Below are 15,626 nucleotides of genomic sequence, written 5' to 3' on the forward strand. Positions count from 1 at the left end.
AGGTATTGCGTTGACTTACTAAATTATGTATATAAGTAAAAAATAGTGTCAATAAATTTCATTTCAGGATAATAATGGTGGCACCACAAAATTCATGTTGTAAAAAAGAAACTGTTGGTTCTAAGATCCTTTATGTCTGTTCCCTGTTACCCACCCAAAAATTTTAGTAAAACCTCTTTAATCCACATTTCTTCTCAAGGACAATGCTGTTCCCATTTGAGCCAGAGTTATGGGAAGAGAGGCATCCTGTCTGGGTCTTTCCCTGGCTTACACAGGCAATGGCAGGATTATTTCTAGAATAACTCCTAGCTCTAGGAGGAAAGGAATTTCAAGGGCAAAATCATGACCATCAGGAATCTACCTTTCACTGCAAAAAGCCCACAGCCCCAGTTCTGGTGGCCATTCCATAGGAGATACTTCTCCTTACACCAGCCTCAGAAGTTCTGGGCTTTTATTTGACTCAGAAGGGTGGTATTTCCTGTGCACAGAGTCATGCTTTAATGCTCAGAATTGAACCAGTATATCCTTAGATCCCAAAGTAAATGTTCTGGCTTCAGAGAGATTCCCATTTGCTCATTTCTGTGGACTCTACACACAGCCTTGAAATCTCCGCTTAACTAGAAATCAGCACCTCCTCCTGGTTCCCTGATGCTCTGGCTGTGGGCTTAGAAATCCACAGGCCTCATCACATGTGACCCTCCCACTTTAACTGAACAAAGCTTTTCCAATTAAAAAACTTATCCTTGCCTCTATGTACACGTGCATCTGATATAAATGGTAAATCATTTTTAACGACCTGTTTGGGAAATGGGCATGCCTTATCCACTTGGGACATGTACAGTCTGGGGATTAATAGACTGCTGATGGGAGCAAGGAGGATTCAAGGAGCAACAAGGGAGAATGTCAGATCCGCAGCAGCCAATAGTTACAGCTCAAATCTCACCAGTGCGTGACAGACAATGTTCTCCAGTAGTACGTGATGTTCTCTGCTACAGAGAACAGGGGACGCTCAGGACTACATGACTTCACTGGTGGTTAATTTACACTAATCTTCCAAGAAAGATACACACTCCAGAAATTGCCCCCAGAATCATTAGCCACAGAGGTTCAGGGCCCTGACTCTCTATTTTCCCCTAACTTTACCTTTCACCCAACAGACCCACCATCCTTGTCCTTGAATGCAGCAGCCTGTGCCAATGATAGTAGCCTCTGTTCAGAATGCTGACTTATGATCCTGTAGTTCCAACAGCCACTGTCTAACATGCACACACGAAAGAGAAGGACAATGGTGACCCCAGGGCATGAAGAGAAATCAAGAAGTGCTCCATCGCATCTCCAGGTTTCCCCACAAGGCAAAGACCTGGGTCACGGGGAGCTCTGTCTACCTCCATTCACCTATTGTGTGTAAGCAGGTGTCTTTGGACACAGGTAGAGTTATAGTCTAGTGAAGGACAGTCAGATAGGTGATGCTGATGCATCTAAGAGCAACAGGGAGGTTTCTATGATAACAGAGAGGAAGGAGGACCCCCTCTTGAAAGCAAGAGGTACTCAGGGATTCAGTCCTGAAAAAGGTGACTGGGGCTCAGGGGCACCGCCAGGTGGTCAGGCAGAGAAAAGCAAGCAGCAAACCAGCTGGACAAAGTGTTCAACGCAGAGCACAAGGAAGCCAAGTTAGGCAAGGACCGGGTCACCCCACGGGTCAAGCTCAAGTGGGAATAAGTATAAAGGGAAAGAATCCCCTCTTTCTCTCTCTCTCAGGGTCTGGGCTAGGTGTCAAGCTTGTTCACATGGACCTTACCTCTAGTACAGGAACAGGTAGCATCCACTAAAGGCCTTTTAAAGATAAACCAATGGATGGAGATTTATTCTGAAAGTAAATAAAGTAACACAAGAATTTTGCTCAGAGGAGATCATTAATTGTGTTTTGAGAGGAAAAACCACCAAGGTCTATAGAGAACTGGATTGAAGAAAGATCCACCACAGACAGGAAGTAGAGAACTACAGTCACCGGCAAGGAGAATGTTGGTCACCAAATGCTCTTAAGCAATGAAGCTCACACACAGAGCCCTGGCTGCCCACCCTATCCATCTTGGGTCTTGAGCTGCCTGAAATAGGAGGGCAAAAGTTAGGAGACAGCATTCAGTGACAAGACAAAAGACAGAACTCTCTTGGGACACTGAGGTGCACATACAGAGCAAGAAATGCCAGGACAAGGTCCTACAGATCACGGTGTTGAGGACAAAGTGTGAGAGCTGGACAGGAGGAGCCACGCCCTGTCTTACCCCACCCTGCCCTCCAACATTGCCAGAAGTTGCCGTGGTTCAGAGGAGAGGGCACACCAAGGTGCCCATATCCTCCCATAGCCACAGAAGCTTCTAAGACAAGATTGTCCTCTATCAGGATTCAAGTTTAAACAGATACTCAAGATCCACCACAGCTGACATTCAGCCTGGACAAGAGCCTGATTCCTAAGAATCAGTGGCCAGTGATGGCCAGCTTATAGGTCATAGCAGATGTATCCCACAGGCTCATCCATGAGATATGTTTCAACATTTGGGCATAGAGGCTGCTACCATTTGAATATAGTTTAAACACAACTGAGACCTTTCTGCCTCACATGCCTGCAGACATACCTGTATCACCAGTCTGCCACCCAACTAATGAGTTAGCATGTGAGTGCTTACCCCAAACATGGCAGGTTATATAAGATCTGCATTATGTGCCATTAGCATGTGCCAAAGTCAGAGACGTTTCCTTCCTGATAAGATGATGAAGTAGAGCATGAGGGTGCTAATGTCTTGTAGATTTGAGTCTAGAGCAGGGGCAGCTCCAATTTCCAAAAGGAAACTTTATGGGTGGAAGTGTAAACCAGATGATTTGGGGTGAAGATGTGGCTCATATAAACCTTTGTCTTGACTGAGATTGGTTTGTTCTGATCAGTGAACACAGCCACATTTTCAGAAGATGCCTTCAGTCACATTTTCCAGCAACTGGGAAAATACATCATCAAGCAAACATGGTGATGGTTCTCATCATTATTGGCAGTATGTTAGGGTAATGACAGGACACAGTCACCAAGGACATCAGGAGAGTAACCCTGAAGCACTGGATGCAGGCAGAGACACAGTAAGATGGGGAGAGTAGGACAAGAGAAATTCTGAAGGTTGAAGGTAACAGATCTGCAGCCCCTCCCTTTCTAAGACAAAGAGGTGGGGCTTGAGTCCAAAGTGACAAAAAAGAAAATTCTAGAACAATCTATGTCTTAAAGTAAAGATTCTCAGACAGTCCCTGACCCCTATTACACTCCCAAAAACTGGAATTTAGATTTGGAAAACTGGAGTAGAGATGAAGTGGGAAGTAGTTCAAAGGGGGAAAGGTGTACGTGGAATACAAACTGCTTTATTCTCTGCATCTAATTCAAAGAAGAGTAAATTACTGAAATGTCCTAAATATACTCATAGAATTAATAATCAAGAAATGGACATCTTGACATATCTGATGATGATGCAATAAAGCTGAAATAATTGGCTTTCCTTTAAAAAAAAAGTAAGAGAAAATTTTTTTTAAAGCTGGGTACATGCAACCCACGGCTCAATTGTAGAATCCTTTCACTCTGATTATAAATTAAGTTAGCCTCCTTTTTCTGTTCTAAATGGCAATTCATATTTCCACAAACAAAAATATCCAAAGGAAAATGAAAATAAAGTTCTTAAAATTAAAAGAAGCGCTTTGTCCCATCTCCAGCAGTCTACGAGTTTACTGAGTAGTAAACTGGCTTTCAGCTGTAGGCTCTAAACTCTAATTCTTCACCTCTTCCAGACCGCGGCATAGACGGAAACTAGGGCAACGAGCAGAGAGACGCAGGCTGAGAAGTGTGGGGGGCATGCTGAAGGGAGACTCTTGGGCAGTGTGGGCTCATCTGTCCTTGCATGCTGGCTGAAATGACCAAAGTTAGTGATTTTCTAACTTCAGTAGCATGGAGAAGAATCTTCCACACTCCAAAATTACTTCTCTGTCCTTAACTTCATGTCTAACCATGAGTGATTTAATCTTTTGGGCTAGTTGTTACTCTTGGTAGGTTTGGCATCATTAGTGACAAGGCAGGCTGTTATCTACATTCCAAAAGGGAGGTTTTTGTCGAATGTGCTCTAAATCCATCTCTAGAAATGAACTTATTGGTTTGAGAGCTTGAAGGGACAAAAAGAGTTGGAAAGATGAACATGCCACCAAACTCATCTATACTCAAGCTAGGGAAATTCTTAGTCTCCTCCCTTGAGTGTTCATAAGCTTCTAGAATGAGACATCCTCCATTCCCTTCCTCTGCTCAGGAGCATATCAATCAGCATGGACCTGTACAATGACAGAAAGTCCTCTAAACATCATGACCTCTGCAGAAGATGGGGTAATATTAGTGGCAAGCTATATATGGAGACCCAGCTCCTCACTCAGGAAACATGCCCTGAGAAACAGGTGTCTGGACTGGATGGTTAACCGGTTCTTGCTCTCTCTGGCCCTCCACTCCACCCCAGCAGGTAAAGAAATAGAAATCTTACCCCTCCCCTGGACAGGCTGAAGGAGTGGGAAGGTTAAACTTCACCCACCTCCCACTGCTCCTTGGCACCCCAAGATCTTGATCACAAGCTCCTATTTTCTGTGTCCAGATGATGGAGTACAGGGAATGAAAGTAGATTAAGAGCCTGCCCCAAAGAAGAGACTTTCTGGATGCTCAAGCGAGGTACAAAGGTCTAGAGAGCTATACCCACTTAGAGAGATGCTGTCCCCAATAAACACAGAGATGATGGGGTATACTTTGTAAAATAAAGCGACATTTCTTTGTAGCATTTGGCTTAAGAATGAGGCATCAATGACTCAGGTTTCTTCAATATTTTTGAAGGGTTTCATTTCTCCTCCCTTCCAACTTTGATATATGTACTTACTTAACAAGGGTCTGGGGAGGGTTAATTGAATTAATATATGTAAAGTGCTTTAAGTTTGAAGAGAATGCACAATATAAATGGAAGTGTCACTAAAAAGGTTAATCTAATTTACATCTAACACTTTCAGTTCACAGTGTTAATGAACTATATCCTTTTAGAGAGTGATTAATTTATAGAAATGTGATTATTTTTCCTAATGCTATATATGGGTCAGCGTCTTCTATTACTATATCTAACTTTATGGGAAAATTCAGCATCTTATAAATTAAAATAATAAATCAAATGTTCATGTAATGGGTATATTTCATTAATCACAAGGAGGCATGCATTAGATTAACATTTATCTGTTTTAATTAATTTGCTGCAATGCAGTTATCCATGCAAATTGGAAAATGGACACATCAACTTGACATAATATTAAGAGTTTTTACTGGTTCTTCCTGAATATTAAGAGTTGCATCTGCTGCATTCAGTGCATAACCATGAGGATCATCAACAGAGCATACTGTACATCAAAGACTGGGGAGGGAATCCATGTCAAATTCAAACTTAAAAAATATAATTAACTAAGTCTATAAGACAAGATAAAAAAGGAAAGATGTAAGGCTTTGTTTGGGGGTTTAGAGTCCCAAAGTCTCAAGACAAATTTCTTAAATATGATCACTTTATTTTCTTAGCTTTTTATCCCTTCAAAGGACATGCAGAGACACTCCGTCGGGATACCTGGAACTTCTTGGGTAGAAGAGGGGACCATGGGATCCTTCCTGCCTACAGAAAACCAGCTGCTCGGCAGTCTGAGTGGTTGGCTTGGGGCCTCCTGCCTCATCAGTGGATGCAGACCCTATGAATCTGAAACTAAGGCCTTTCTTTGGCACTCCAAGGTGATTTTCTAGTCAGATGTGAAAGAAGGCTACATGTTTGTTTAGCCACATAATAAGACAGGCATCATGGAAATAGAGCGGCAGAAGACACAAAAATGTGCTAAAAACTGACAGTCTTCACCTGACAATTCAGTGCAGTGATTCCAAAGAAATAAGTCGAATCTCGGCCATTCTCAGAAACTATAACAGCAGCATTGACAGCCTCTCTAAATGCAACTCCCCATGGCATCTGTAGGACCTAACTCTCTCACAAATCACAGTGATGTTCCCCTGACTCATATGCACAACCTAATATTTTAAAAAATCTACCAAGGCCCCAAGTTGGTTAGGGAAAAGACCAGGTGGATAACTTCTCCCAGTGACCCAAATCAGGAAATGACCCTGACCAGGAGAGAGGTGCATAGGGCAGAGTCCTGCAGGGGTTTTTTAGTGCTACTAGTGATGCATTCTTGAATACTATGTTGGGCAATGGTCTCACAGAGGTACATGGTGCACTTCCCTCTAGGAAACCATAGTCTTCTGGGGAGATGGGGAGATGACATGCACTCCAAGGGACAAATGAAGGGTGTGTGAAATATGAGGAACGAAAGTCCCCACTTGAGAGCGGCATCATCAGGAGATGCAGGACCATGCAGTGAGGCACCTTCTGGATCAGCTAGCAGCAGAAACCCTGGAGAACTTCAAGCCAGGGCTCAGGTCCTCCCCAGATCAGAGACAGCAGAAACTCAACAGAGGGTGGTCCAGACACAGCATCATTTTCAACTCTATTCACAGGCTCTGCTATGCAGCTGGGGCTGAGAATCACTGGCACAGAGTCTAAGAGATAGATTCTGAAACTAGACTGTGAGTTCAAATCCCACCTGTGCTGTGTAGACTTCCTTTTGTCAGTTTCATTACAAGAAAAAAAATTAGGGATAATAAGGGCACATATCTCATTGTTTGGCTATGAGAGCTGAGGGAGTTAATGCCATAAAGCACTCAAAACAGTGCTCAGCACAGTAATTCCTTAAAGGATGAAGGCATTTACCATTTGGAGATTTCTGGAAAGTTCATTGAAAGGAGAGGAAGCCAGATAAGCAAGAAGCAAAGTGGTCAACAGACATTTGTGCCAGACTTGCAAGTATGGAATCTACCTAGAAAGACTGAAGTTTCTGTGAAGTTTTGTCAGCAAGGACATGGTCACCAGACAACCAGGCCCTGTGCACTCTGGAGTCAAGGCTGCCAACAATGAAAGAAGTTATCCATAGAAACTTCCTGGCCTGCCCTTTGCCCTGGAATATCTGAGCTCCTGACTAAAGCACTAGTAGAGATGAGAGAAGTGGACGGTGTGAGGCTTTCGGCATATCCTTGGAACAATAACTATGGAATGTGGGAAGAGAACACAACTACAGATGTGGGTACCAAAGGCTAGTACATAAATGAAAAGCTTAGGTCATCAAGGGTCCATGCTGCTTGGACAACAGGCGTCAAAGCAGTAAGCTAGGAAGGATAGAAACTTGAGACAATTCCATCTCAAAACCCTGAGACATGGTAATGATGGAATTCCTGGTGACTAGACTTTCTTGCAGGCTGGACAGAACTGGGGCTCATACACCTCTGGGCAGCAGATTTTGGAGACAGTAGGGAAGGGACTGAAGCAGAATCTAGTTTCTTCATTTGCAAGAGATGCTGAACAAGGTAGTAGAGATGACATGGAGACAGGTTCTAAATCTTTCTAGACAGACCAAATGGCTAGTACAGAGGATGAGGGTACTGGATGTGGAGAAACAAGGAAGTTGGATGAATCTCTTCATCAAATAGAAACAAGTAACAGAATCTCAGAAGGAAAATGAGAGCTTAAGTTGGGCCACGTGAAGCTGCTTGTACCCTGGAGCATTCTAAAAGAGACAGACAACAAATGAGCTTTAGATGGATAGAACAGACTTACAGTGAGCGAGAAGGAAAAATCATCAGTCAGATCAGAGATGTGAGCAGTGTATTGACCTGGGGAAAGCCTAAGAAGGTACTGGAGACAAACTGGCTGCCCCAGAATTAGAAAACTGCTTATCAGTAAGAAGCATGGACTTCACGAAAGCATCTTCTAAGAAGTCATCTGACTTGCCACTCTGCCAGGTACTGGATTGCAGCCAAGTACAAGCAGCCTGATTATTCTTGCATGTCCTGTGATATCTGTTTGCTATCCTGTGGCATGACCATTTGTGAAAAGTGCAGTTGACATATACAAACTTTTGCCATGACATTAAAAAAAAGCAGTGTGCTAGGCATGGTGGCACACACCTATAACACCAGCACACTCAAAAGAGTGAAGAAGAATAATCAGGATTTCAAGATCATCTTCAGATAAATGCTGAGTTCAAGGCCAGCCTATGCCACAAGAGACTTGCCTCAAATTCAAAATCAATCAAACAGAAAAAAAGCAGACCGATAAGTATCTGGATATTCGCCTGTCCTTCTGAACTATCTCCTTCCCCTTCACTCAAACCTGTCAGTATCTCATTCTCATTTTCCCAGTGCACAGTCATTCATGGAGTCTTTTATTAACCTTTCCTTTTCAAAAGGAGTTGGGAGAGGACAATATGTACCCCAAAGGAACCACTGTCACAGGAGGCCAGTGAACTGGGCAGCCTTTCAGGTGCCACACACACCTCCAAACTCATCATCGCAAACAGCTAGCTGCCTTCTCTGCTTGAGGTGAGGCATGGCAGAAGGCTGAGGGGTTCAGGGTTCCTAGAAAAAAAGAGACAAACCATGCTGACCCCAAATCAAGAAGGGAGTTTGAGAGTGAGGCTTCCAATAAAACATACTGGTACAGCAATTCTGAAAGGTTCTCAGACAGCGACGCAGTGCCTTCAGGGCCCACAGAGCCTCTCTGACCTCCCTCAAAGCTTTCCTCAAGCTCATTCCTGCTTCTGGAGCCGGTAGGAAGAACAAATCAAGTGACACCGGTGAAGTGCTTTAAGATGGGCCTGGCAGGCAGCATGCACCTGATAAGCACTCATCTTCTGTTGGCTCTGGAGTCTGTATGCAGGAAATAAGAGTCTACTCTGGTGAGCTTCCCCTCATTTTTGCCAATGCACCAATTGTAGGCATTCTTACTATTTCTATGTACATACTGCCTGTCCTGTTCCTAACCCCATCCACTTACCCAGTGCTTAGTCACCCATCAAGACCCCTTCATTTTCTCCATAAAGCTTCTCTGACTTCTAAACTTGCCAATTTCCTCCTTTTCTACAAGACTTTGAGGTCTTTCATGTATAGTCTACCATGTTTCTAGAAGCTACTAGGTACTGCAGTTGTTTATGTCATGTGTGTAAATTCATGTCATGTGACCATGTTTTGGCTCATGCTTTTACTTCTTGATCCTCTGTGTATGTATGTACACATACATATGTGTGTATATGTATGATAGATGATAGAAGATAGAATTTATTAAATCAACTTACATTGAAGTAGTATCCATTGTCTCACATCTGAGAGCTGAAAACCAGGGAGTTGCTAGTCCTTAAGGCTGGGTGACTTGGCAGTCGGAGTAGTACCAGAGTAGTTGACTCACACTGGAGAAGCCAGCAACCCAGTAGTTTCTTAGCCCACCAGGCTGGGTACCTCAACAGTCCTAATCTGGCTGGAAAACCAGGAGGATTCCTGTAGATCCACTGGCCCTTAGCCAAGGATAGAAGCCTGGGAATTCTGGTATCAGTGAAGAAATCAGCAGCAATAACACAGGGTAAATCCAGTCAGTGATAGGAAGGCCAAGGGAGGGGAAGGGGATGATCTTCCTTCTGCCTCGCCCCTTTTTATCTGTGCTGCTACCAGAAGGTGCCCCCACATTTGAGGTGGGTTTTCTCACATCGATTAAGGCAATCAGGACAAGTCCTCTGGTGAGGCTCCCTACTCAGGTGATTAGGTGATTCTAATTTGTGGTGAGATGCCATTAAATCCAACTCTCACTCAGAGAAAATGACAACAGGAGAGCTAGCATTTCTGCTTAGGCTAAAGAACAGAGCCCAGGGATGTGTGGGTGGACCTAACTCCCATCACAGACATTCTCTTCTCACCACTGCCCCCTCCTGCCTGCGTCTCCCCCAGGGCTCACAGCTCAGTCCTCTACCCTGTGCAGCGCCAGTGACTTCAGTTCAATGACTTCCCCAAGCTCAGTCCTCCCCAAGGTCCTTCCTCAAAACCAATTTTCCAATGGAACCAGTTCCACAGAGCCCAATTAGTGCTAGGTTACATAACAAAGAAGAAAACGATGATCAATTTCAAGCTGCTTTTTGGTCATCCTAGTCTGGATCACCCTCATCCATACAAACACAAATGGTCCCAAAGGCTGTGAGTGACACGGGTGAAAAGAACGCATCCAGGACAAAGAGCCGGGAAGGGAGCACCAGGATGATCTTGCTCTTCAACCCAAATCACACCACATGAGCTCCTCCTCTTGGGACCAGAACCTCCCACATCTCCAGCACAGGTACACGAAGACACACTTGTTTATGTGTATACTAAACACTGCTAATTCTAACTCTCAACTGGCTTTGCATTATGTTCCAGATTGGAGATTAATAAGATGGTTTCAAAGGCATTCATAGAGTGGTAAAAGAAGCAGGTATATGCATATGTGTTCATATTTACATGTGATATTTGCTTATACATGCATACGTATGAGGATATATGTATAAGAACATAGAGAGAAAAGGAGAGATTGAGAGACAGAGAAGCAGAGAATGGGTTTTGAGCTGATCAGACAAAACTATTGAATTGCAAAGAAATCAGAAAGGAGAGTTTCATCAAACCTCTGACACTATGACCATGTGTTTAAGTGATCAATAATTACAGTCATTATAGAGTCAGTGACTTTTTAAAAAATTGTTATAATTTATTTTTATTTTATGTATATGAGTGCTATGCCTGCATGTGTGTATGTGCACCCATATCATGCAGTGCCCTCGGAGGACAGAAGAGGGTCTTAGATCCCCTGGAACTGGAGTTATAGAAGGTTGTTAGCCACCATGTGGGTGCTAGGATTCAAACCCGGGTCTTCGGCAAGAGCAATCAGTGCTCTTAACCACTGAGTCATCTCTTCAGTCCAAGTCAGTGGCTTTTATCTCACAATCTGAAATGCATCTTTCTGGGCACCATCCTGACTACTACCTTGCAAGATGGAGCTCTGTATCCCCACTTTATAGATGGAGATATTGAGGCTCAAGTATTTAACTTGTCCCAGAACATCTCTTGAGAAAGTCATAGGGCCAAAAATCAAACCCAAGTTCCTCTGACAAATAAGTCCAAATTTTACTTGATATAGGACAAGAGAAAAATCTAAAATGTCTATATCAAAAATGATAGCTCCCAGGATTGAGAGCAGGTGTGTTCACTAAGCCAAACACTATTTGTGGCTAATCTCACACCCTGAAGCCAGCTCTGGAAATACAGCGGAGTCTGGGAAGAGGCTCCAGCTCTGAGGGCCTACAGGGCAGCTCTGGAGGAAATACAGGCATGCTGGAGGGAAAGGCACGACCTTTTGGGAGGGGCCAGCCCAGAAGGTTCCTAGGGAAGACCATGTACACATATCCACATTTGGATAATAGCTTGAATTAAGCTGAGGATAGACTAGAGGGTCCAGGGTAGGGAAGCAGCACTTCCTGGCCCAGGAACCACAGGTGACTCAGGATGATTGCAGGTCAGAGTACACTTCGATTAGATGGAGATAACATTTTTGGCATTCATGTTTCAGTTGGAGACGTAACTCTGAAACTCCCCTAGGAGACACGTGCTACTTAGTGCCTAGGATGATTAAGGACAATTTATCACACAACTCTCACAAAACAGGCGCTGTAGTATGCCATGTGGAATAGTCAAGGATGGTTTTTTGAGTCTGTAGGAGGGAGGATGAGGCTGCCGCTGTGAGCCAGAACACCAGCTTCTGCAGATGAAAGCAAAATCTGCTTTCCTCCTTTCACACACAGGCTTGTTTACACACTCACTGGGTGAGCACTTTGGTAAGTGCTGGGCTATACTCAGGAACTGTCCTGTGTGACCTCTATGCCTGAAGGTTGGGAACTAAAAAGGCAAAGTGTGTGTACTGAGTCATGAGCCTGTGAGAGCACTAGCCTTTTACCAAATTTAGCATAACCTTCAGGTGACTGGAGTACATAGTCTTCTTTCTCTTGGTTAAGACATACCCGGAATACTTTCCCAGCTTTACTCAGAGAGCATGTGTAATACATATAATCTGGTTTGTCAAGGGATCCGAGGAAAGTACATTTTATGAATATCCAAGTCATAATAAGATAAACAGGAGGGGTTATAACTTCCTGGCCACTGTATTATTTCTCAAACTGGAATACATTTGCATTGAAAATGCGATGCTCTGTGGAAACCACAAATGGTTGTCAGGAATCACTTTCTCGATCCCCTTGAGCACTAAGCAACAAATATGAAGGCAGAACACACTGCTCATCACAGAAATGACATCTTAAACAAGCCTGAAGCTGGGAACATAGACTGGCAGACAGTCTGGATGGCACATGCCACTCTGCCAGGCAGCTCCACACACGTTCGCCATGGTCTTCTACATATGAACACAGAAGTGCGTCAAGAAAGAAAGCTATTTCTGTGTTCAGTCTTCCTCACAGGTCCTCCTAGGTCTTCTCTCCCAATGATGGAAATAATAACAATAGGAACCATAAAAACAGCAAAGTCAGAGGCCAGGAGCATTACAGAGAAAGCACATGATTTTATTGTCCTAAACATTCTTTAGGGGGTATATGATTTGGAAATATAACATGCAAGTGTATTGCAATAATGAAAGTCTGTACTGTAAGTATCAACTAAAGTGTCATAATATATGTTTCTGTTGTGATTAAATATTACTTGTCTCAAAAAAAAAAAAAAAAAAAAAACCCCATAAAACCAGCAAATGGTGCTCTTTGCTTCCCTCTACTGGCTGAAAGGGTACAGAAGCAAGAACCGGAGAATTCTGATAGCTCTCACTCCCAAGGCCAATAAACATTTTGTTGTTGTGGTGGTGGTGGTGGTTGTCTTTTTGAGACAGGGTCTCTCTGTAGCCCCAGCTGACCTGGAGCTCACTATGTAGACCAGGCTGGCCTTGAACTCACAGAGATCTGCCTGCCTCTGCCTCCCAAGTGCTGGGATTAAGGCATGCAACACCATGCCCGGCTGAATAAACTTTTTTAGAGAAGACAAATGGCTGGCTTTAACCATGAAATGGATATGTTTTAAATGATGAAGATAAAGGATCTTGGTTAAAATGCATATAATTATTCACATAAGCTGAATCACTGAAAACCTGCATTTAATTTTTTTTAACTTTCCCTCTTTTTCCATTCTCACCAGAGAATGAGCATGACCTCTCCCATCTTTACTTGCTGTGATCACCCTACCCTCTTTGTGGACATCTGCTTATAAACATGCCATTTGTTCTGCTACATAGCCATAACCTAAAAAGAAGGAAGAGAAGGAGAGGGAGGGAGGGAGGCAAGGAGGGAAATCTAAATGAAATCTAACCTATCTGTGTCAAAAAACAGTATCTATACCAAAAACCAGCATCAGGAAGGATTATAAGCAGGTGCGTTCACTAAACCAAATATCACTCCTGCACTGAAGGAGAGCAAATGATTTAGATGTTCATTGTTTTTTAATTTTATTTTTACCAAAACAAGAAAATCTTACATTGATCCTTCAAACCAGAGACTGACTCCTTTATCATATCACTCTGAGGCACTTTCATAGAGTTTTTCCTCTGTCTTCTCCCATAAAGAAATTGTTTTTTAAGGGTGGGGGGGCTGGGGGGGCAGCAAGGATGCTCGTTTATAAAAATCTTTTCAAAATTGTGCCACCAAAAATTAAAAGATTAAAATGAACAGAAACTCCTCCCTTCTCAAATGTATCACTTGCAAATGACAGAAAGGGCAGTTCTCAAAGTACAGGCAAAAATTGTCTGCCTGTCCAACCCCCCAGCCTCCAGAGCGATTCAATCTGATGAGCATTCCTTCCCTGAGATGCTCAACACCGGTCTAAATCAGGGTGTTTCTAGCAGCGAGTCTTTTCCAACAGGCGCAAAACCCTCATTCCTCAGAAGATCGCCGGGCAAGATTGCAAGAATCACATATGCCCACCGTCGTCACCTGGCAGAAACCAAACACAAGCCCTCCTTCCTAGTCAACAGTGCAGAGGAGAATCAACAAGTACCACTAAGCTGAGCGTTCCATCCTGGATCTGCAAGGGCCTCGCCTGCGCCCACCACCATCCACCCCAATCCAGCTGGGCTTCAACAGGCCTCCCCGCCTCCTGCCAGCACACGACCTTCGGTTTCAGACCCGCCCTCCAGATGCCTGCACCCCAGCCTGCGCTCCTCCCCAAGCTCCCAGACAGCTGTCAAAGTCCGGGGACTTCGCTTGCCAGCGGTCGCCAGGATCTTGGACGGTTGGGAAGGTCAAGATTTTCAGACCAACTAGGTGGAAAAAGGAAGGGCGTTAGGCTCGGGGACTCGGACCTCGGGAGAAGAGCGCAGTCCGAGCAGCAGTGGGGACGTCCCCATCACATAGCGCCCATCCGGATGGCGTGCTTTCCCAGCCGGACCAGAGCCGCGCTGGGGACCTGCGGAGTGCCAGGGTGCGGGGAAAGACTTCCTGGGAGCCTACAAGTTTCCACTGCATCCTCAAGTAGGGGCACCAGTCTAGCTCGCTCGGCTTGCTCCTTTGAGGATACCGCCGATCGTCCGCTCCGGGCAAGAGCAGACACCTGCTTCTCTCAGCTGCGGCGCCCGCACCCTGCCCTGCTCCGAGCATTCCCGAACCACAGCCGGAGCCTGCGGTGCTCCCACCCCGGCGCAGACAGCCCCCGAAGTTCTCCGCACTCCGCAGACCTCGCCTTCTCCGGGGCGCCTGGACCCACCCAGGGGTTGGGCCAGAGAACCGCTGACTCCGGGGACCCGGCGCGCAGAGGCTGCAATAGGGGAGGGTGGGCAAAGCCGGCGCCAGCCAGCCGGTCGGCACTCTTCAGTCCTGCCTCCCTCCCGGAGAGGAGGAAACTTCCCCAGCACCCACCTTTCGCCGCGAGGAGGCGGCGCCGCCGGCTGTCTCCGCCGCAGCCGCCGCTCCCCACGCCCAGCGCCAGCAGGAGCGGCACCCAGCACAGCCTCCCAGGCAGCATCCTCGCCGTCGCCGACGCCGCCAACTGGCTGCCGCCGACGCCCAACGCCCGCGCCGGCCTGGCCTGCCGGTGCCTGCCATGGCGTCGCCGCCGCGCTCGGCCTCCGGTGCCCTCCGCCGCGCCGCTCTCTCGCCGGCAGCAGCCGCGCTCACTGGCGCGGACCCGGAGCGGCTCCGGCGCTCACCCCGGGACGGCCCGTGACGTCACGGAGGGAGGGAGGTGGCTCGTGCATATTCATGAGACGCGGACACTGGCGCGGGGTTGCGCGCTTCCCCGCCTCGCAGCTCCTGCCCCCAACTTTCCTCCGGCTGATGCCTCGCAGGCACTCTCGCGACCCCGCATGGGTGAGGTCCCTAGGGGGCAGCTCCCGGGGACTCTCGGGCCTGGGGTACCCGCTGCGGCTCTCCGAACTGCTGCTGTGAGGCAGGGTGAGCGCCCCTAGAAAGTGATCACCTGGGGCCTGGGGAATCTTCGGAGAGGCCGAGGGGCGTACCCCTAGGCATCCTTTGAACTGACATCCCTGCGAGGGGCCAGGCAGACGTCCCCGCGGGTCCTGCCCTTGGCTAGGTCTGGGGACCGGCGCTCTCTGCCGCCTGGTCTGGGGAGGGCGCCAGGCCCTCACTAGAGCCGGGAAGCA

The 15,626-nt window shown here is 46.1% G+C and overlaps 1 protein-coding gene across 1 annotated transcript in view; it reads right to left on the reverse strand.

The window, feature by feature from the left end:
* The window catches only part of Clstn2 (calsyntenin 2), a 646,127-nt gene extending 631,098 nt beyond the window's left edge, over window positions 1-15,029 (reverse strand). The window contains exon 1 of the mRNA XM_029555749.1: window positions 14,884-15,029. Coding sequence (XP_029411609.1) covers window positions 14,884-14,989 — 106 coding nt within the window. The 5' untranslated portion in view covers window positions 14,990-15,029. The remainder of the gene's footprint in view (window positions 1-14,883) is intronic.
* Between the last annotated feature and the right edge of the window lie 597 nt (window positions 15,030-15,626).

Source organism: Nannospalax galili, unplaced genomic scaffold (genome assembly GCF_000622305.1).
Source record: "Nannospalax galili isolate Female #2095 unplaced genomic scaffold, S.galili_v1.0 scaffold2886, whole genome shotgun sequence".
Taxonomy (NCBI): Eukaryota; Metazoa; Chordata; class Mammalia; order Rodentia; family Spalacidae; genus Nannospalax; species Nannospalax galili.